The following is a 22,802-nucleotide window of genomic DNA, read 5'->3' as shown; positions in this document are numbered from 1 at the left end:
TAATTGTGAAAAGTTATCCGGGATATTTTTTAAAAACAAGTTCATTTAAAAGCAGACTTTTAAGAAGTATGCAAAAAATTTGAGAAAGACATTTCCAGCACAAGATACTTACATTTAAGTTCAGCCCTTAAGTTAGTATATGGAATTGTTACAAGTCAACAGTAGGTGGTTTATAAAATGTAATTTTATTTAATGTTACTTTGCTGTTACAGAGGGCATAACATTTTCACAAGGCTTTTTTGGGACTACAATCAATGATTAGCAACACACAATAGTGGTCCAAACTCTCTAACAATCACTGGACAAACTTGACACCTTCTCACATGTGCACAAACCTGCATGGAAAAGTACTAAATGTTATACTTGGACATGTGAACTTCAATTGGTTTTCCCATTCCAGTGTATCAAGAAATGACATGCACTTTAGTCTGCCAAAAAGCACTGCCTGTACTCCAGCAGTAACATGCTGCTTCTAATACATAGTAAAGTGAATACCAGAACTACAAAGGCAGGAGTGTAAGTGAACTTTTATTGGGAAGGGATATCAACTTAAACAGCAGCAACTGAAGATGAAGAGAAGCCCCTGTTTTTGAAACACACAAGCTTCTGTATTACATGATACGGGAAGCAACTCTATTTGTGGTTTTCCAAACTTTAAATGCTCAACTTGATCTGGCCCAGAATTTCCATATTCCTACTGAAACGAATACACAGTAGCATGTGAAAGTCAATTATGGAAAGGAAACCCTGCAGAGTAAGAAGGGAATGTGGAGAATTAAATGCTATGTGGAACACTCTTTAGTTGCATTTAACTACATTTTCATATCTTACTGTAATACAAAACACAGTCAACTGGCAGGAACTGGTTCAGATTTGTTTTTAAATACCAGGTACACTTTAGTCCGCTACATAAGTGTTTGGAAGTTACTTATGTTTATATGAAATGAAGCTATTAATACTTTTCTACAGCAGTAACCGCACACCAGGAAGGCCAGGACAAACACAAATCAAGGAATGGAGTTTTCCCAAAGCTGCAGTGTGAAAAGACTATAAATTGATTTCCATACACATGGATGGGTTTTCTTTGCTATAGGAAATCCAAGTGGAGCTATAAGGAATGGAGACGTGTAAAAAGGTTTCTTGAGAAGGAAAGGGAGAATGACGCCCCACGTGCAGTTTAGTTTTCTGCACCTTCTGCAGCATCACATTCTTCTCCTGCACTGTCTGATGTCCATAACTAGAAAGAAAAGAAAAACAGCGTCAGCTTTCAGAAGTCCAGCTCGAACTCCAAAAAGGGACAACTACTGACTGTAAGGAAACGATAATGAATTAGACTTAAGGACGGCCACAAAGTACCAGGGCACTGGCGCTGCACAACCCTGGCTTCCAGTGCTTGCTGGGAGAGGGGTAACTGGACAGAGCTCAATGAGCTGTTAACATGCACAGGGCACAATGAGCTTTGCCCCTCAGGCAGAGTAGATGTGCTCTTATTGGCCCCAGCTTTTGTGCTTAACAGTGAGCTGTGCCATCGATGCCAGGCCATTGAACAGCCTCAACAACACCTCAACAGGCAACTTCCATTTCAAATGCAGCAGTCTGAATCTTGCAAGTGTAAACTGCTGGTTTGGTTATTGAAGCTAAGCACTTTACACTGCTAACAACAGACATTTCTACTGAAAGAGTACTGCAAAATATTAAGTGTTGCTGTAATTTTAAATACAGTGAATATTCAGAGAGGGTATTCCCTGAAAAACTGCCACAGTTGCATATTTTAATAGAACTTAGCTGTTCCAAAAGGCACTTTTCTTATATGGTTAATCATTATAATAGCATACTCAAACAAACTGATTTTATTCTTAGTACACTGAAATTTCAGAGCTTTTAAATGAAAATCAGGACAACAAATAAAGCAAGCTACACTGGATGTACACCAGGAGAAACTTTGTTTTGAGGTAGTCAACAAAACAGTTTGAGTAAGATTCCCTGACAGATCACAGATGACCGTGTTTTAACTCCTTGTCCTATCTTGTAAGTTAGGTTGGGCTGAATGCTCCTTCTCCTGTCTACCATAAGGCCAAACAGGAAGAATGTGAGCTAACCAGGTTGTTATTCCAGATTACACAGCATGAAGTTGGACATAAACTTACACAACATTCAAACTAAGTTATGAAAAGGTATCATAGGTAAACAGCCCAAGTCAGTGCTGTGCTTTGCACTAGAGCAAAATAAGGGTTTCTTTTTTCCATCACAAATAAGCAAACAGCTGGTTACAGAACCAGATAATACATAAAAAAAGCAACTTACTGTTAGGTTGTCTCTAAGCAACTGCATGATGAGAGTACTGTCTTTGTATGAGTCTTCGTTCAGTGTATCAAGTTCTGCAATTGCCTCATCAAATGCCTGGAATAATTAAACCATCTTTAGCCTTTCTATTAACTGATCATTAAGCAAGCAAAAGCTAAACCTATCAGTAAAGGTAGCTTAAAAAAAAGGCAACATTAGAAGTTAATGACCTGAATTGCTCTATTTGAAACAAATCCATAATAAAGGTATACTAAAAGCTTGCCATGCTGCTGAAAATTTAAGTCACATTGCAAATACAGCCTCTGCTTGTACCCCCTCCAATCCCACTAACAATAATGAGCTTGGAAACCAGAAACTTTGAATAGAATCATTTCCTTCACAAACTCTAAGAAGTAATAATTCGTACAGTTTTAAGCATAAACTCTCTTCTACTTTCCCTGCAGGCATACCGGGAAAAAAAAATTGACTTACTGTCTTTGCCAGTGTGCAGGCAAGCTCAGGATTGTTGAGAATCTCATAATAAAATACAGAGAAGTTAAGAGCTAGACCCAAGCGAATTGGATGTGTTGGCTGCATCTCCTTCTTGCTGATGTCAAATGCCTCCTGATAAGCTCCCTGTGAGTTTTCTATTGTTTCTGTAAAAGGATGACAAACAAAGTGGTTTTGGGTTCGTTTAAATTTTTTAAAAGGTATTACTGCTTAAATCACTCCATTAATGGGAGGCTGAACAGTGCTGTACGTAAGCCTGTTCTTAGGAAAACACTGCACTTACTTTAATCAAAGTAATGATTTTACGCCCATCTTAAGTACAGCTGCCACTGACAAAACACAGGGACCAAACTAAGCTACTACAGAGCAAAGGTATTCAAGAGAGATAAACACAGAGAACTTGGTAAACACAAGTATCCAAGATTACTGTATTGCTTCAGTGGCCCTTGATACTTTAGGTGAGGGGGGGAAAAAGCATTTGTGCATTACTTTTTCTACAGAACTCCTACTTCATTCCTTGCACAGGATGGACATGTTTATCTGAGTTACGTGTGCAGAGTAAAGAAGACCCTACTTCTTGAGGAAGTTTGGAATGCATGTACGGCATGTTCCTGAAAGACTGAAGGTTTGCCTCCAAAAACTGCACATAGACAGGTCAAGACAAAAAGCCCCAATGTTGTGCCCAAAATAACTGGGATAAACACCACAGAAAAAAGAGGTTGCCAGGTCAGAAAGTACTTCAGGAGTGCTACCTATAGTCTATTCCAGATTCACTTCTGATAGACAACCAAAGGGCCAACAGCTGCCCTATATGTCCTGCAGAATGGAAGGAGACTGCAGGAAAAGAAAGGTCATTGTCGGAGCTCAAAATACAGCTCTCTGAGGGACCTACTACTGGAACTGCTCTAGCAAATGCTGGTAAAAGAGCTTGGTAAGTAAAATGTAGTAAGCTTGCAAAAGAGTCAAGACAAATTTGGATTTTCCAGTATTTACACTGTAATGAGTACTAAAGGACTATCCATTTGTTGAGAACAGGTGAAAGAAGGCAAAAAACTAGCAAATCCAGGAGATAAATTAGCTTGTAAATACATAAAATATATTTGAAGCTGAGAAAATAAACAGATGCTTAGGGATGGAACATCAGAAAAGCTTAAAGTCTTGAAGTTTGCAAGAAGTTAAAGTGGAAAATGTCCATATGGTAATGCACATAAGCTGTAACTTCACAGCTAAACCCCAGCAGGATCTGTTAACAAGGTTATATCAATCTCTCTTGCACTGTATCCCCTATCAGCATGTGTGGCATTTAATTTAGCCGAGAGGAGCTGGTATTTCTGTGCTCGGACAAGCCCAGATTTGTAGCTGTTGCTTGAGACAATGTATGAATCAGATGATCTCTGTGAAAAGCAAAGGCAAGTTTTCTCTGCTACCCTTGGACTTGCTGGTGATACTTGACTCAGGTTAAGGGTTAAGAATTTCTGAATGCAACGACACTTACTCCATTCTGTATGTCTTCATCTTTCAACTTGAATGCTGCTACAATACAAGGAGACTAACAAAGCCTTTACTGAAGCAACAACCAGTCCCGTCCTCCCACTTTGCAATGCAATCACAGTTTCAGGCAGCCAACACTGTCAGATCCTGCCATGCCCAACCCCAGGGGACAGTCACTGAAGCACCCATGTGCTCCAACAGTCCCTCTCCTTTGTGTAACAGCATTACTGCAAAACTAATTTTAGTTTGTTATGTAGAAATAGATCACTAGCTTATGCCATACCAAGAGTTTTTAACATCACAACACTATCTGGGTGCCTTGCAAGACAGTTTTAATAATTAATTCAATACATCTTCTCAACGCACAGTTAAAATCTTCCCCAGAAGAGGTTCCTAGGTACTTACAACTACCTATGCACATGTTCTAACTCCTAGGAAAGGTGTACAGTCTCAGGATGCCCACTATCAAGTAGCAGTTCCTAGGCCTTTTCTGCTGAATCCAAAAGGGCAAACTAAAATTTCAGGAACAGTATTATTCCCATGAAAATCAATTAGAGTACAGCTCACACTTTAGGGCTAGAGTATCGACCTAGTAATTTTGTTGCTTCTTCATAAACTTAGGAGACTACAATGAAGTCTGCTTCACAGTGAAATGGTTAAAATTTATAGATCAACAGGACTCCAATATGGAGTACAAAATGTTACAGAGATTTTACTCTCCCACACCAACTTTATTTTAGTAAAGAATTACAAACAAACAACATTAAATATATTACCATACCTTCACCTACATTGTTTTCCAGAAGCTCTGAATAAGCATTACGGAGGAACTTTTCAGAAATTTAGGGTAGCTGACAGGAGCACCAGCTGAAATTCCCTGGCATACTTAAGGTCTATTCAGAGTTTTGCTCTCTGTCTGTAGGAAAACTGGAGATTTCCAACTGAAACACAGCTAACTCACGTGAATTTGGAGTCTGTGTATTTCAGTTCCTGGCCCCTCACCACAGACCAGAGCTGTGAAAGACCCAAGGCCACAAGGTACTTACGTTTTCTGTCATCACCACAGGCAACTTCAGCAAGGTATCGGAAGTAGTCTCCCTTCATCTTCAGGTAGAATACCTTGCTCTCTGGATTGGTTGCATTAGCTATTAAATATTTGTCCAAGAGCTCCTGAAACAACAACAAAACACACATTGACATATCACAAACACCACTGCAACTCAGTTCAATCTACTTCTCTCCCAGAGGTTTGGATGGACTCAAATGTTTGCTACAAGGCTAAACAGAGTTTTAAGGTATTTTAGATAGATGCACACTTATTTCAACAAATTGTGTAAAGGCACAAAACTAGAGACTGTATTAGGATCAACAGACAACTGTCCAATCAGACTGCAAGGAACAAGGAAAGGTTTACTGGTGTACAGTTTCAGGACCAAGTTTAGTTTCAGGATATGCACTTCTCATTTCAAAAACATTGCAAATGAGCAAGCTTTTACTGGAAAAGCAAAACACTACGCAGAAGGTTTCAAAGCTACTTTTTTTTTTTGCATCAATTGTGTTTATTAGACTTATGATAAGGAATCTCTAGCTCACCTACCACAGGGAGTCAAGGATTCAAACCCATCTAGTCAGCAGCCAACCTCACCAAACTGCACCAGTTCTTTGCAAGGCTCTAAAGGAACATCTGCTCCAGCACAGCAAGGAAGCATCCTTCATATCCACCCTGCCATTCCCAGAATGAAAAGTTATACAGTGCTCTCCAGCACACCCTGAGCTGCTGCAAACATCACTCCCCTTGTTCACAGCTCCCCTACCTGATAACTAGAAGGACAAGGAAAGTTTTGCAAGCCTCCAGCAAGAGAAGGAAAGTCTCTCTCCAAGGCCACAAGTCATCCTAAGACAGGGGAGAAGAAAGGAGAGAAGAGCTACAGGACTTTCCCTCATAGAACAGGGTAGTTCAGAGAACTGTGAAGCAGGAGAGCAGCTTCTGGCTGACCTTGTCCCTGAACTCCAGAGATTTTACCCAACTCATTATTACAACCACCCATATTCTCCAGAGTTGACAAAAGATGCAAATGAGTTCTGACAGACTCAAGGAAACCCTGCAATACTTAGAGCAACTTCACAGTAGGAATGTAAGCGATAAAGATCTGCATTTACTTATTTGGAAAGTAAACAGGTCATAAAAGGAGCAGAAAGTTTCCACAAAGCTTGCAGCTGGCTAGTAAAGAGTTTTGATACAGGAACATGTATCAAAATGCATGAAACTGCTACAAAGGACATATTCAAGGAACTGCAAGCTTTCTGCACAAAAATCCTTAGCACTTTAATTGGCTACTAGAGCATTATAGTCAAAACAAGCTAATGTCAGACACAAACCCACTCCCTATGCACACCACCATACCATTATTACTTCCTTTAACGATCAATGGAACCAGAGCAGTCCAGTTCAAGGCATTTACTCATTCCAAGTCCATTTGAGGTTTTGGCAACTATTTTAAGCTGACACTTGAAGTAGGGTACTTCCAATTGGGTTAAAAAAACATTTTTGCATCCTAACAGTGTGTGTCCCATGGATGTAACACTGCAGTGCCCAGGCAAGCTCCCTTAGAGATCCCCACCAAGGCAGTATGGAAAGTACAGAATCATACTGCCCTTGATACCACCCTAGAGAAAACAGCAGGAAGGTAAGATGATACCAAGCCTGACACACCCTTGCACCTACCAAATCAGACACAGATATTTTTAGGAGTTTCTGTAAGGCTATAAAACCACGGCCAAAGCCTAGACACTGGCTACTTGGCAAAGGGCAAGTGAGGAATCTGTGTAACAATTTAACAGTCAAGTATGCAGGGGCTTGAGCAAACATACAGAACAGTATAGCTCACTGGTGTTATGGGAAAAGCAGCAAAACTTTATGCCTATTTTGAAACAAGAGTTAAGAGGTAGTAGGCTGATGGGTAGTACAACCCCCATATTAATACTGTTATTGTGCATGAATCATTCCGTATTAGAAGGAGTTATTCCCACTCTACAGATTTCTACAGAGAAAAAAACTTCACATTTTGGCTCGATGCTTTTCCTGCTGCTTTTCCCCTACGACAATGTCCACATCAGCCATAAAAGGACAACATTACACAAACCAGTTTCAAAGTCTCAGAGACAGCAACAAGTCTTAACATTTAAGTTTGATTTTACAAGTAATTGCCCAGAATGATGAAAGGTGACACATAATACACCTATGGTTCAGAAAGGTTCCATAAATCCATCAAGTTTGAACAGCAACCACCAGCCTCTAAAAGCCATCATATCGTTGGGACTGCACTAAGCAGCAGAGATGTGATTTATCCATGTGCTCGGATTAACTGTGCCACAGTCTAAGGAGCACTGACCAGACAAGCAGTGAAGATACTACATGGCATTTTAAACCAGGTATTTCACAAAACTGTATCTTTGATTCATCTTTTAAATGCTGAAATAAAACTTTTCAAGATGTTACAACTACATCAACAAGGGAACAAACAGGCATTTTTCTTCTATGCTTTCCAAAACATAGAAATTTACTGTATACTAAGCACACAAAGTATTACCCATTTTATTACAAAATTCTATCTTTGGAGGTAGCTCTAGCACTAGAGCTGATCTGGCTTGGCTATGACTGAAAAATACTTAACCCCTGGAATCTGGTGTACGCTAAAGAATGTTAACAGGAAAGCTTTAGCACGTCCACTTTAAGCTGAATCTGAACGCTACATTCCCTAGAGCATTAGCACCCACTTTTTCTTCCCCCCAGATGGGGTAGGCCACACACTTCAAGGAATATGAAAGGATTTTGCCATGGTGCCAGCCCTACCACAAGCAAGCAGCACTGTGGCCTGTGTGTCAGTGCATCCTTAAAATGCTGCCTTCATTATGCAGATCTGAAAACCAGTGGCTCTGTCCAAACTTCCGAGAAACTTAGAGAAAAAAGTGGATGCTGAGAATGAACTGCAGTTTTTCAGGCTGCAAAGAGTGGGCTTATTTCCTAGGCACTACTCAGGTGGAGGAGCTGAGTAGCCCAGCAGCTCCCACTCCCAGTTTATCTTGAGCACGTCCTAATCCTTACATAATACAAGTAAGGAAGAGACCTGTGCCCTTGCTTCAGCTAGGGTGGAATAACCTCATTCTGGACTTTATATATTCAGTTTTGTTTTTTTAATAGTCTTAAATGGAACAAGATCTCATTTATGAATCACTTAAGTTAGAATAGAATCCAAACAGACTTTGAGTGAAGCTAATTATTTATCAGGCCAGATGTTAATCTTTCAAATCATTCATGTATTTGGTGTACTTCGTGAGCTGTTCACCTCAGGATATCATCATCATTTCTTGGAAGGCATCTCACCCTCCCTCTCACAGACAAAATGTTGGTGGGGAGGTGAGAGCAGACAGCACAGTAAGCCAACTGATTTACTTTACACTGCTGTGAGTCAGTAATAGCCAGGAAAACTCATGATTTCCTGCATCTGTTCTGTCATCTTTCCCCACTTGGACTTTTTTACCTTTCCATCAGACAGCAATGAGCCAGGAATCCTTATTTTAAGTAAATATTAAATAAAATGACTACAGGCAGGCAAAGCAATGAAGTAGACCACAGAGAGCCTCAAAAGTTTTTGTGATAATTTTACTTAGGGAGAGCCAAGCACTGCCAGAGGTATAATTCTGGGATGAAGTAAGGCAATACATTAGACTACCACACATGCTCACATACAGTGAACATGCCCATCCCTTTTATGTATTAAAATACAGCTGCTACCATCACTTAAGAACTGCAGCTCTTCCCATCACCTTCCAAACCAAGCCTTGAACAACCAGCAATTACGTGCTCTGCAACACAAAACAGGCCTCAGAAGCTGCATGAAAGCCATATGATGTCTGAGCTGCTGGCCTGCCCTGATGGGGGGTGACTCTCAGAACCAGGAACAGCATGAAGACGCAAGAATCAAAGCTCTATCCTTAGACCAGACCCTTTGTGTTCCACTGCAGATGCATTACAATGGGTCTGCAGTGTGACAGTCTGTGGTTGGTAGCTGCTGCTTCCCCCACACTAATATATTATGCTCAAGTGGTGTGCTGGTCCTCCTAGAGCATGATGACATTTCCCATCCCACTTCTCACAAGTGTTGCTCATCCATTTCAATTTATTTCTACCTTCACAGTGTGCTAACACTCCTGTCATCCTAACAGCACCATAGTCTCATACATGATATTCTTTTCTCCTCCTATAGAAGGAAGGCTTATTTATCTATTACAGAGATGCCAGCAACAAAGGGCCACCACTCCCTGGAAAAGGTCTGCAGCTGCCTGAAAAAGCCACGGGGGAGCAGGCTGGGAGCCTGGTAGCCCAATACTTCTTCCCCCTGAAAGCTGAGGTTTTTTTTTTTCTTTCTCTCTCCATTGGCAAACTTATTCCTCTACATGCCAAATGAAAGTTACACTTCAATTGCCTATTCACCTATTCTCCATTCTACTCTTGTTCTTTCCCAACTACGTAACTATCCTCTCAGTCCCTTTTCCGCTCTGTTTAAGTAGGCTCAAGGGTTGAACATGTGGTACCCACTGACCACTGCAATTAACCTGAGCCAGAAATACTAAGTCAATACATCTGCTCTCATCACTTCCCCATTATTTCAGCTTTATGAAAAGCAAACCCCGAAGGAATGTCAGCCATACCTTTACTTGAAGTGTCTGACACGCACAAGGCAGCTCTCTGAAGACAGAGCGCCTTAATAATTATTTGTGGTGTGTGCATCCAGCCAACATCTCACAATACACTAGCAATCCTCCTCTGCAATTCATGTTCCAGTTCCACTCCACATATGCTATTACCTGTTTTCAGGGCAACACCTCCTTTAAAAACCTCACGTCAAAACAGGAAGTCCCACCACTCTCTCCCCATCTAAGCCTATTTTAAAAGGCAAGACTGATTGAAGCATTAAGTTCAATCACAGTGTACACTAAATACTTTCTGTACAACTTAACTACAGGGTAGGTTCAAGTGGCAGAAAAATTCCACTGCTATCTGATCTGTGCTGTTCTCTCCTCCCGCATATCCAACTATAAGAAATCTCAACAGCAAAGATGAGTTTGGAAAAAACCATCTTGGATCCCAAACTGACTTTTTAGCTTCCTTCAGCAGTTGTGCCATTTAGAATTGGACTTCAGTAAGAGCAGCAAATACACAAGTCTAAGTCTCCTCATACCTTCCAATACCAGTAGCTAGTGGATATGTTCTTCACACTTAACCATGCAATACCAGAGGATGAACGTGAACCAGGTCAGGTCCAGAGATTACCTACTCATCACAAGTGGTTTGATGCCAATTTTCAAAGCAAACTAAAGACACCATGTGCCTGGGTATTGACAGAAGATCTCAATGTGGTAAACTCAAGTAACCCAAAACATTTACAATGTCACCATCACTCAGATGTCAACACCTATGACATGTTTGGGTCACATCACCAGCACCAAGTTATTTAATGTTATGCTGTTAAAAGACTGATCTACATTGCCATTTGCGTTTCTCACTGAGTGCAGCTTATCATTAATTTTGCTCCACCAGAAGGAAAAAAGTCAATGTAAAAGCAACCATCAGAAACAGCAATGCTCTCCAAAAGTTTGTCCTGTAAGTTAAGCTGCTGCATGGTATTCAGCAAGGAGGAGTATCAATGTTCTAAATGGCTGGCATAGAATTTTCTGAATTAAGTCTATGTTAGATAAAGTTTGATTTTTCAAGTCAGACTGTTTCAGCAACACCCTTGAGACTAAAGCCCATATATCTTACTTCAAGTTGTTTGAAATACCTTATTTCAGCACCATCTCCATTTTCTGGGAATGTAATTTTAAAGGCTATTTTTAAAAGTGAACTTCCAAACCTTTTGTGGGAAGTAATTGGTATTTGCAGGTTTTAGTAATTTAAAACAATGTCCTTTACCTGGCTTGAACGCCTATGACACAAAAAGCATCTAGAGAAAAAACAAAATCCAATAGTAATAATTTTTTTCGACAGACGAACAAACTAATAAATATTAATACATATAATATTAAAAAAATTATATTCCTCCTCACCGCATAATGGAGGAAGTTCAATTATATGGAAAAAAGAGAGAAGAAAAAAGAAACCAAGCTGAACTTCTGCTCAGCAGCTCTTAGCTGTCCAAGAGTTCCCAGACCTGCCAGCAGAGGAGGTGTCATCGTTCCACAGGGTACCGATTTTTCACAGGTTTTACAGGAACTAGACTGAGTTTTGTTGTTGTTTCCTAGATGTTTCTTCCTACTCTGAACCAACACTGAATGTTCTCTATTTTGAGCTTTCAAGTGCTTTTGCGTTTTTTGTTTTGTTTATTAAGGAGCACTGAAGCTCACCACCAAAACAGATGCTGGCTGGGTAACAGCAAGTAACTGATTACTTAATGTTGTACCCCACACTAACTGGCCAAACCCCACAGAACAAAAAAGTTCTTCACATGCAAGTGAAGAAACTGTTTCAAAATAAATCTACTTTGAGACAAGGTTCCTTAAGAATAATGCACAAGCACAGAGTGCATGTCAACACTTCTTTTAGCAAGTTAACTCACCACTCTGAAACATGGATTCAACATCAGAACCCCATCTACATGAGCAGCTTGCGTCCCACAGGAACAGTGTGAAGTGTGTGAGGCTACATAAATTCAGCCAGGACTACAGTATATAAAATATTTGGAAAAAGTATTCAGTCTCAAGTATTTTTGAGGGTCCATCCAGAACCAATATAAGGGAAAAAGACTTAGAAGCAGCATACAGAGAAATGGTTTCCACCCTAACTGCAGTCAAAAAGCAAAGCTAAAAGTTGGTGAGGCAGCTCAGACCAACATCACCTAATATAACTTAAATGTGAATTTAAACACATCAAATATTCCAAAGTCTCTGACAGCACACATGATTGGTGTGGGCTCAGACCTTTCAATAAGGCTTCTACTCACAAATGACTGCCTGTTTTAATCATCCAGTGAAGTGGTATTTAAGACTTCTTGTCTATTTCAAGTATAATCAGTCATTCCAAAGTCCACAGTATGACTCACTGCAACCTAGGTGTGTTTTAACGTTCAGCAGTTGTTTTCTTGAAGGGAAAGGAAGAGTCCCCTGCTGCAACAGTAAGATCACTTTACTTTCAACAGTGTAATTTTGCGCAACTAAGTTCTTCATCCTTCAGGACTCAAGCTCTATACATCAACTCCTCTTGGGAGAATATTAAGTGATTTTCATACAGACCTCTTCAGACTAACAGCATTTCAGTTTATGTATTGAGGAAAATATGTGTGCACCTTTCCAGTAATGGCATGGCCTTAAGATGACCTGACAAAGCACTGTTGAGAGCAGAGACAAATGTACCTGACATGAGAACAGAGAGGGTGACCTAATTCCTCTTTTCCATTTGGTTCCATGTCTTTGTCTATACAGTTTTAAAAACTGGCAGTCAATACCTAGGATTGGCCCTGAATGAAGTATCTGGAATCCCACTTAACAAATGCACTGGAAGCCTGAGCTGCAGCACGTCTGCCCACACTATTCCCACCTGGTGCTGAGATTAATTTAATCTAGAATTTACACTCACTGTTTATACTTCTCCTCAAACAAGTTTAAAAGTTCTGTGGTCCCCAGAGAACTATGTAAGCCAGGAACTAGAAGTGTATGGAAATGCAAGTTCTTCTTTCTATAGATTTTCAGACAAAATGAACAATCCAGTGCAAGTCAGAGAATTATTTAAGTTTTTATGGAACAGCCTAAAGTTTTCCAGTTTCCCCCATCAAAGGTAGAAATGAGTCTTTAAAAAAAAGTCATCTTTTCAACAATTATAAATTTTTGATGAATTAATGGCTATACAACACAGTCAAAAGCTTTCAGGAAAATTTCCTTGGTATCTGACAGATTTATCTCAAATTGATTCTAACATCCTTCCATGACTGCATTTTACATATTTCTAATTCCTCAAAATACTTTCAAGTGCTCTTCTCCTCTTAGCAAACATGCATTTTAGACACCAAATTCTTCTTCATAATCCTGGCTATCTAAAAGCTTCTTTCAGCATCCATTTGTGACCTTGCATAACATGATAGAATCAAACAAAAAAGCCTAAATTTTCATTTAAAAATACTTCTATGCTCTGCAGCTACAGAAGCCCAAAGGTAAGATTAAATGACTGACTGAGGTATATCTAGACTAACAGCACTTAAAAGGAACACCAGCACACAGGAGTTACGTGGTCTTAAGGTACATTGCCCTTACACAAAACTCATTTTGACTTTCTTTAGTTCTCTTCTCTCTTTGGAAGCCCTTGATCAGAGGCTTGGGACCACTGAAATTCAAAATGATAACACAACATCCCTTTCTTCCCATTGCTTAGTGTAGCTTGGAAGAGCCTTCTGCATCATCCAACTTCATCTTGAAGGAAACCCAGCAATACGTTATTTCACTCAGTCTATTAGGAGTATGCCAGTAACTTGTTATTCCCCAAATGAGACAACAATGAAGCCTAACCTTAGGTCAGAAAAACTAAAGGCAACTTTTCAGATAACTTGGCTACAACACTATCTCACAGAAAGTGAGCCGTGACATTTTGCTAAGGTACTGCTACCTACTTTTACTAAAAACAATTTCTGCTTACAAGAATTTTGCAAGATGTATTCAACTTCAGAACGAAACTTCCTGATGAAGCTTTATCCAGGAAGGATGTGGCTGTCAGTCAGGTAACAGTGTATATAGTGTACTGAGAAAGTTACTATTAAAGCAAATGGAAATGTTTCCGTTTTCAGAGCTGAACACCACTCCTATATCCAGCTACTTCAGTGAATGGATCATATAAATTAAAGCAGAGAATAAAGAGTAATAGAGTGTCTTGGGGTGACTTGATGTTGTATTGCTTATCACTGCACTATGCCCAGAAATTAGTATATATGCCTTTCTATGCCTTTAAACTGAGCCTGAGAGGGGAGAGAGAACAGCGTACTTTTTCAAAGCAGTTTGTTTTCATGTTCTGAGGACGGAGATAAAACCTGTCTGCTTCTGCAGAGCGAGGGTGGGGGAAGCAGCTTGCTTGCTTTCCAGCCAGCTTTCGGCCAGTTTTTCAGCTCCTTTTCCTCCGGAGAGTTGAACATTTGTTTTCCTGGGACTTCATTTTTCCTTTTTATCTTTGCTGGACTGTTTCAACATCAGAATACATCGGGAGGAATTTCCACTGAGGCCTTGGCCCTGAAGGGGGCCCACCACCCTGTCCCAGCTCCAAGGAGGGAGAGAGAGACTACGGAGGGACTCTGAAATTTTCCCAGGTTTTTCTCTCCACAGAGGGAGGTTATCTTATTTAGCATTATTATTCTTCTCCCGTGTGTTTGTTAAATAAATAGTTTTTATCTCTTTCACTTTCCTTCGAGGAAAATCCAATTTTTCCCGAACCTGGTGGGGGAGGGGTGGTTGTAACCTGCCTTCTCTCAAGAGGATGTATTTCTAAATTTGGCCAAACTGGCACATAGAGCAAGTAATAAACCTTTATCGATGTTAGAAACTGGTAAATCAAACCCTTGATTACTTTAACAAATTTAGAGAAAGGCACAAGCAAAATCATAGCCAATTCAGGACTTCCAGTTCTTAGATCTTGACATCTGATGTTTTCGTGGGTGCACAGACCACAAGATGCGAAACTCAGCACTGAAATTGTTTTGCTGCCTCTCATAAGTGCCCAGCTCACACAAACTGGGTACTGTTATATATTCAGATATACAGGATGGATTAGCAATTGACAAGCTTACAAATAAGCAGTATGCTCAGCTGAAGTGTTCTGATGTTGGTTCCAGCTTCCTGGGATGCAGAAAGGATGAGGAGGAACTTGTAAACACTCATCAAATGAACTTGGTGGAGCTATACTGAGTAAGTGCCACAAATGCAGTGCCTGAGAATAATTACTTACCTTACCTGTCTGTGACAAAACTGGCTTCAACTTAATTGGCAGTAGGAAAGCACAACCACAAGTACCATCAAGGGGCACCTGGCCCCTCAAAGACCAAGAGTGTAAAGCCAAATACGAAAACATTGATTAATCAAGTGTGCACCCTCACCTACCAAATAACAAAGTATATCCATGCACTTTTACCAGCCCTTCCTCTGCTATCTTCCTCACTACCTTCCTTTCTTTGAAAATCGGTCATCCCCCATTACTGAAACCAGAATACCAAGCTGCAGTGCCTGTACAGAAATGGGTACAATCTACAGCTTTAATATTGTGCTACACAACCCCAACTTGTGCCATCATAAAGAAATCAAATGCTAATAACCTTCAAACTCAAGTGTGCTCTTTCCTAATCAAGTTCTCTCTCTCTCATAAACAGTCTTCTGTGTTTTACTTCAAAAAGCACCTATCACATTAGTATGTAAGGCAGTAGAAATGCCTGTGAGACAACTGTCTAGAAGCTAAGCGTGACAGTGATTTACAAAATCTGTTAAAAGCTTCACTGCATGAGCAGAAAAACAGAATTTGTGGTTCTGTTTTCCAGTTCTACCTAGTGAGCACATCCTGCTTTCTCAAGGCCACCAAACCAGTAAATGTCCTCCAAGAAATTTAATAATTCTAGCCAGCATATGGCTGCAGGGGGAGGGGGCAGCAAGCAATGACTGCATGGGATGGAGGCTTCAGCAACCATCAAAATTCCTTGAACTGTTTTTAGCTGGACTCTTTAACAGTCTGCAGTCTGTTCAAGAACCTCAGTGTGTTCTAGGCTTTGTTTCTGCAAGAGTAAGTCCTCTCTCAGAAATGATTCCATTTTCTCTGCACAAGAGTAAGGATTCCAGCAGCAGCTTCTACTGAAGGATGACAGAGAAGGTAAGAGAAGGCAAAACTATGAATAAATAAAGTTCAGATCTAAGTTTCAAGTACATTAAAGTAAAAAGAAAATTAAACCATTAAGCTCCACAATTCTTACCACAAATGTGTTGATGGTTGCTAGAAGTTGTGCTAAGAACACAAAGGAAAAATCATCTCTCTCCCCACAAATAACTTTTCATAAAAAAACATTATTTATTCCAAACTATTAATTTAATTCACATTCACTCCACAATTCTGGATTTGTCAAGAAGTAACGTTCCCAACCTGACTTTCATGAAGTAGCCTTTCCTTTTGGTCAGTCACTTAAGAATTGTAAGTTAACTTACAAAGATTTAAAAATTAATACTTGAAACACTGTCCCAACCATGACTGGGACAACTAACTCAAGTCCAAATGTAGTATTAAGTGACTAGCATGTCTAACCTTCAAAATAAAACTGCATCCTACATAATTCCCTGTATCAAAAGACTGTATGTAATACCCTTTTACTGGGTTTCACCTCTATACCACATATATTTTTATATAAAGTCCGTCTGTTCACTGAAAATAGGAACACAGAGACAAAGGATTCACAAGACATGAAACTCTGGTAAATGATTTACATACCAGCATGAAGCTGATACCTACTGCATCTGCCAAATTTTTGCATGTGCAATAAAAAAAATAAAGATTTCACTTTTCTGTAGGCCAAAGGTAGCAGTATGGAAGAAACAGAGCTATGGTCAAAGTTATCCATCGTAAGACATCAGATATTTTAGCTGACATGAGGAATCTATTTGCTACTGCAAGAAAATGCCAGCTTCATTTTCAATGGAGCTATGAGCTTGTGCTGTTGAAACAAACTGTTCTAAACATTACCTTATAGTATGGTGAGTTTTGTTCTACTTATTTTAAGTGACTAACCTTAGAACTAGATCTACAAAATGGATAATCAGAAGTCGACAGACTTTTTTTACCTGTTTTTATTAGCTTTTATTGTTTTTTAATTATGTGAAGCAGCAGTAGGAACAACATTGCAACCTTGGGGGGAGGGTGGGAGGGAGGAAGGAAAGGGAAGCTGGCAAGAGGAACACACCAATCCATGCTTTCAACAATTAACAGTGCAATCTCACAGAAGATCAAAGCATCCTATCAGCCTTAAGACAGTAAAAATACAGATAATATACACCTTATAGCTAAGAACTACTTCATTGCAGGCACTGCCACAGGGTACCAAAAAGAATCAACAGCACAAGTAATGTGACTGCTCCTGCATTTCTAAAAGTTCAGAATGCCCTTGCTCATTTCTACAGAAACGGGCCAACATGGGCCTGACACAATACGATGTAAAAATGTTTACAGAGGACACTGTGAAAACAGATGTTTGGAAAAAACTGAAAAGCCTCAGGTATGTAACTTTTCTACACAAAATTTTTAAAAAATATTAAAAAAAACTTTTAAGTTTCAGCTAGAGATACCAGAAGCAACCACCAAGATACAGTTGTTTTCAAGCCCTAATGATCTTAACTACAGCATCTGCATCAAGATTTAAACTGCAGGCAAGTAGTTATCAAATCTCATCTCTATTACTCCAAGAAGAGCTCCAACACATCAGGACCTAAAACCTGAACACACACAAACAAATGCACAAAAACCCTCAAGCTGCAGGTGGACAGCACTGCCAGGCAAGGGCTGCCGTCCTCCCTGCCTTGACACTACTAAAGAACAAAGGAGCTTGAATGCAACACAAGTTATAGCCATGCAAAAGGACCAAGGCTCTCAGAAAACCCACCTGTTTAATCCCCAGAAAGGTTCAAATTCAAAAGTTAACTTTTTAAAAAACCTAATGCCACTGAACAGTGGAGTGTGCATACAATTAAGTAGGTCTTATATTGTACATTCCATCTTCAAAGTTTCCCACATAATTTCACTAATTATATGAAAGGTGCTGCTGCATCCACCCTTTCTACATTATCTAGTACCCCATGTCTTGAAATCACTCAAGTCAAGAGAAAGCAACATGAACTTTGTGCTCAGAGAGTATATGAAACATAGTTCAACTTTATCTTGAAAAAAATTAAGTTGCCAACCTGTTTCTTTATTCAATGAGAAGAAAGTTTCAAGAACAGTTTTAACTATGAGTCACAAAGGATGACTCAACATTAATTCTCTACATTACCAAAGAATTAGTCAATCAATACAGGGAGTTCAGCAAAACCTCCTAGTGTACCTTTCAAATAAAACATTTGTGCAAGTTGTTTGACAGCCATACCATTTCTCCATTAGAGAGCCACTCTCACCTGAAAGGCCAGTCATAAAATTAAGTTAAAAAGCATTCAGATCATGCCTACTTGCGAGATAGGCAGTTAAAGAATGACAGTTAAATAATCAGTAAAACTTTGATTTTTATGTATATGCCTATATACATGTATCTCAATGTCATTTGGAATGCTTGTATTCTAGTGGTGATCAAACCATGCCCTGAAACAATACCTTCCTTAAGTGGCTTGGGACACTTTTTGCAGGAAAAAAGTAATTACAGATTCAGTGTTGCTGATATTTTAATTTAAAAATTGGCACTATATTTAATGCTAGCACAAGTATTTCTAAATGAAGATTTAGAAATATGCCATACCAGTAGATAAAAAAAAGCCTTTTGAAAAAACTGTTAGTAGTATGACTAACAGCAGTCACACTCCACCCAACACACCCACCCCTGCTAAATCCAAATACTTCAGATGACAAGCAACCTTTCCATACTACTTGCCAGCAGTTGTTACAGTTTAGCTGCCATCCTAGAATTAAAAAAGCATCTCTGAGATTCAGCTGAAGAGATCTGAAAAGGCTACAAGCTGTTACCATAGTATTAGTATTGGAGAAATCATCATTCAAAGGAGGAGCCAAAACCATCGTGTGGCTCAGCTTTAAGAAACCCATCTTCTGTAATGCCTGCTCGTCGTGAATTCCAGCCTCTCAGATGCTGACTCATGGATCATAGGAGTGCTAGATGGAGAAGGAAAGGGAGGGAATCGGAACAGAACATAACTGCACACAGTCCTCAAAGGAGGAATAAAAAACCAAAGGCTTCCATTTCCTCCTAGCAAAGGAAGGCACAGCTTTGCAGCACGACAGGACAGGACAAGCATGCTCAGCTGTACATTTCAGTCTTCACTACTTCCTGCATACTTCCAGGCCAGAAGGGGAACGTTGCCAACAGGCCATTGCTGAGAACAGAGAAAGACTACAGTGCATTGAAAAAATCATCTAGCATAGGAAAAGCTTGCTTTCCCTACATCAGAGGTCTGTGCTAGCACAGCTACCAGAATACCTGCTAGCCACCATCAGATGGGGTGGAATAACTTCAGTATAGACAATGTGAGAAGTGGTTCACTGCCTCTCCCTGTGGAAACACAAGCTCCTTGCCAAAATGGTAAAACCCATATGGGATTTTATGCATCACCTTCTCTAAGGCACTAGATATGGTAAAAGGACAAAGGGAGATTAGGAAGTCTGAAGAGTGAGCTTTATGTGGAGGTCCCAGGAAGTTAGCTCTGAAGTGGGGCACTGAGTAGAGAAGAGAAAGAAGAGTGACACAAATGCTGGCACTGCATCACACAAGCTTCTAGTGAAACTCTTGTCACAGGAAGTAGGAACCCAAAGTACATCCCATAATTTCATAACGGTGAAAGTTTCACAATTTCAATACACCTGTAACTGCAGAAACAGTTTTGCTCTTGTGGAAGGGATGGGCTCTAAAATGTGATAAGGAATTAACTCAACTGATTCGTAAAGCTAATAAATATGAAAATTAGTTTCAAGAAAAGGTAACTCACTTTGACAGACTTAGAAAGAACGAACAAACCTAGGTGGCAGCACACAAGGAAGCATATAGGTATTTTCAGCACAATCCAAAGAAGAATTCCCTTGTACGTGAGCCAGAACACTTAATCAAGAAGAAAATTCAGTTACTTCCAAACCAGTCACCTTTAAATTCATGTCTCCTAAACCAATCTAGAAGAAATTTACCTCAAAAGTCTTTATTTCCCTATAGACTTGCTTCCTCCTGTTCTCACATTAGCAATACTAGACAGCAAAAAAAACAAAGGTAACTAAGAGGGGCAAATAAATCACTGAAGACGATCTGCCACACAATTACTATTGCACTATGCACATGCAACTTCTTGCAGCTCCCTGGTCATGCAGAACAGGGTCCAGCAGCCTCCACACTGCTGACACACATCTCTTTGAGCTCCTACTACAGTGCACTACAGTTTTCCTATCAATAGCATCTGGAATTCTGCTGCTTCCACAGAAATGAACTTCTGGGCTTTGATGCATGCTTAGGGTGTCATTCCAGCCTTTCCACCTTAGGTTTTCATTGTTCCGTAATTACTGCAAATTCACCTCGAGGATACCCTGAGAAGTCAGTGTGCATCTAACAGAGTAAATTTCTACATGTCTCTTTCCCACCTTCAATACAGATGTCTCAGCTTATAAAGTCAAATTTATGTTAAAACATTCCTCAATATGTCTCTTGAAGACCCCTTGAGAGTATTTTTCTTCATGAGGAAGTAAACAAAATGCACACATGGTTTAAATGTTTGTAACAAGTTATGAACTGATCTGAATAAAAGAGTTTTCATGTTTTCAGCTTATCCTATGAATAGGTAAGTTTACTAACCACAGCACAGAGGGTAAATTCCCTGTATCTCCACAACTACCTGGTGAAATACTGCATATGGATCACTCCACCCGAATATGTACCTCAAAGATACTCATTTTGAGTATCTCAAATGCCTCTACACATACAGGGTCCATAGCACAGTGCAGCTGATCTTCCCTATCACAGTGACCCCACATAATGGTTGTAGAAGTTACTGCACTGACTTCCCCTACCCCAGCACTTTGCATAATACGCCCCAGCCGAGTTCCCAGTCCTTCCCCCAATACAGCAGCACACTTAAATACTGCATTTCTTTACCTTAAACAAAATAGAAGAAAAAACAAGTCCCCACTTACCAGCACCGTGGTGCAGATGGACCTGAGCTCAGATTCCACCTTCTCCCGATAGTCCTTGATAAGCTGCATCTTCTTGTCACTGGTGTCTGTCTTCTGCTCGATGCTGGAGATGACCCTCCAGGCCGAGCGCCGTCCCCCCACCACGTTCTTGTAGGCCACGGAGAGCAGGTTGCGCTCCTCGTTGGACAGCTCGGCACCCTGCTCCGTTACTGCCTTCATGCAGGTGGCCATGTCATCGTAGCGCTCGGCTTGCTCAGCCAGCTTGGCTTTCTGGATCAACTCGGTCTTATCCATGGTGGCTGGCAGTGAGACAAGAGCAGTGTAGTAGCAGAAGCAGGAGAAGCTGGGGATGTCACACTATCAACACGAGAATGCACCTCAAAACCTGACAGAAAGAAGACAGTAACCATGATGGTGGGATAAACACCACCGAACACGATCCTATCGGCACCCACCGCAACCCAGCAAAAAACAAGGATCACTGTGAGCCTTGCCTCCCCTTCGCAATCTCCAGGTGCTTCTCCTGAAAAGACGGACTGCAACATCCTGCCCTTCCATGCAAGGCTACGGGAACTCGTCCCAAGGGTCCACCCCTCGGGAAACCACGACCTAGAAACCCAACCGGGGAAGGCACACTCGGTGCTATCCAAGGGACGGCAGCCTGGCGCCCGAGCAGTGGAAATAGCTGTTTTTCCATCAGAAAAAAGTCATCACTCTGCTTTTCCTCCGTGCTCTACGTGAGCCTATTAACATGCCCTCTAACAGGGAGTCGTGGAAGGATTCCTGGTTACCACCCAGCCTGAGGCCCTCGCCCAAATCCCTACCCCCGTGTGCTACGAGCCCTGCGGGCGAGCGCCGGAGGCAGGCGGGCATGAATGCCGAGACTGGCGGGAAAAAATACATAATAAAAGCAGCAAGGCGAGGTCGGCCCCGGGAAACACGGCAGGGGTGAAACCCCTCCAGGACCCGCCTCCCTGGGAGCGAGCGAGGCCGGGGCCGCGAGGCCGGGGCAGGGGCCCTGGGCGCTTCTCCTCCCCACGGCGGGGCGCAGCAGCCCCGGGCCTCCCGGCTGCGCCGGCGGCCGTAGATCCGGCCCTCAGCGCGGCGGGGGCCCCGCGCTACGGGCGGGGAGCGCGGCCGCTCCCGGTGCGCGGCAGGGGGTGCGGTCTCGCGCCTAGAGGCCGCGTCCCTTGGGACGGTGGGGGGCGTGGGGGCGGCCGGCGGAGTCCCCGTGGCGACGGGGCGGGAAGAGGAAGCGGCGGCGGGTGCGAAATGGCGGCGCTGGCTGCACCTCCCGCTCCCCGGGGCCGCCGAGCTCTCCACGCCGCGATCACAAAATGGAGGACACGGCGGGAGGAGGCAGCGGAGCTGGGCCCATCCCGCCGCCGGCCGCGGCCTCGCGCTCACCTGGGTCCGCCGGGCTGTGGGGCCGGGCCGCGCCCGGTCGGTGCCGCGCTCGGGGCTGTGGCGGAGAGAAAGAGCCGCTCCCGTCTTGGCCGAGCCAGCGCTGAAGGGCGTTGGCGCGCGCACCGACCCGCTGCCCGGCCCGCGCCCACGCGGCCAATCGCGGCCCGGCCTGCGCGCCAGGCCCCGCCCCTCCGCGCACCGCCGACCAATCGGAGCGGAGCGC

At 41.7% G+C, this 22,802-nt stretch overlaps 1 protein-coding gene across 1 annotated transcript; it reads right to left on the bottom strand.

The window, feature by feature from the left end:
- Nucleotides 1-166: 166 nt before the first annotated feature.
- YWHAQ (tyrosine 3-monooxygenase/tryptophan 5-monooxygenase activation protein theta) lies at nucleotides 167-22,733 on the bottom strand. Its single transcript, XM_042033037.1, has 6 exons — nucleotides 22,580-22,733; nucleotides 21,173-21,557; nucleotides 5,331-5,454; nucleotides 2,776-2,939; nucleotides 2,305-2,400; nucleotides 167-1,237 (listed from the first exon to the last, which is right to left on the bottom strand). Exons 2-6 carry the CDS (start codon nucleotides 21,464-21,466, stop codon nucleotides 1,178-1,180), a joined length of 738 nt encoding a protein of 245 aa, XP_041888971.1. The 5' UTR covers nucleotides 21,467-21,557; nucleotides 22,580-22,733; the 3' UTR covers nucleotides 167-1,177.
- Nucleotides 22,734-22,802: the final 69 nt, after the last annotated feature.

This window comes from Corvus kubaryi, unplaced genomic scaffold (assembly GCF_017639235.1).
Source record: "Corvus kubaryi isolate FWS band 111438036 unplaced genomic scaffold, C.kubaryi_AGA036_p1.0 37354, whole genome shotgun sequence".
NCBI lineage: Eukaryota > Metazoa > Chordata > Aves > Passeriformes > Corvidae > Corvus > Corvus kubaryi.
The sequence above is the reverse complement of the archived record's forward strand: the minus strand, read 5'-3'. Positions and strand labels throughout refer to the sequence as shown.

Excerpts from the sequence above, each read along its gene's own strand:
- YWHAQ (XM_042033037.1), bottom strand. The coding sequence starts at position 21,466 with ATGGATAAGACCGAGTTGATCCAGAAAGCCAAGCTGGCTGAGCAAGCC. Across the intron at positions 2,940-5,330 it reads CTGTGGTGATGACAGAAAAC|AAACAATAGAAAACTCACAG; the intron begins GTAAGTACCTTG and ends ATCCTTTTACAG. Across the intron at positions 1,238-2,304 it reads TGCTTAGAGACAACCTAACA|TTATGGACATCAGACAGTGC; the intron begins GTAAGTTGCTTT and ends TTTTCTTTCTAG.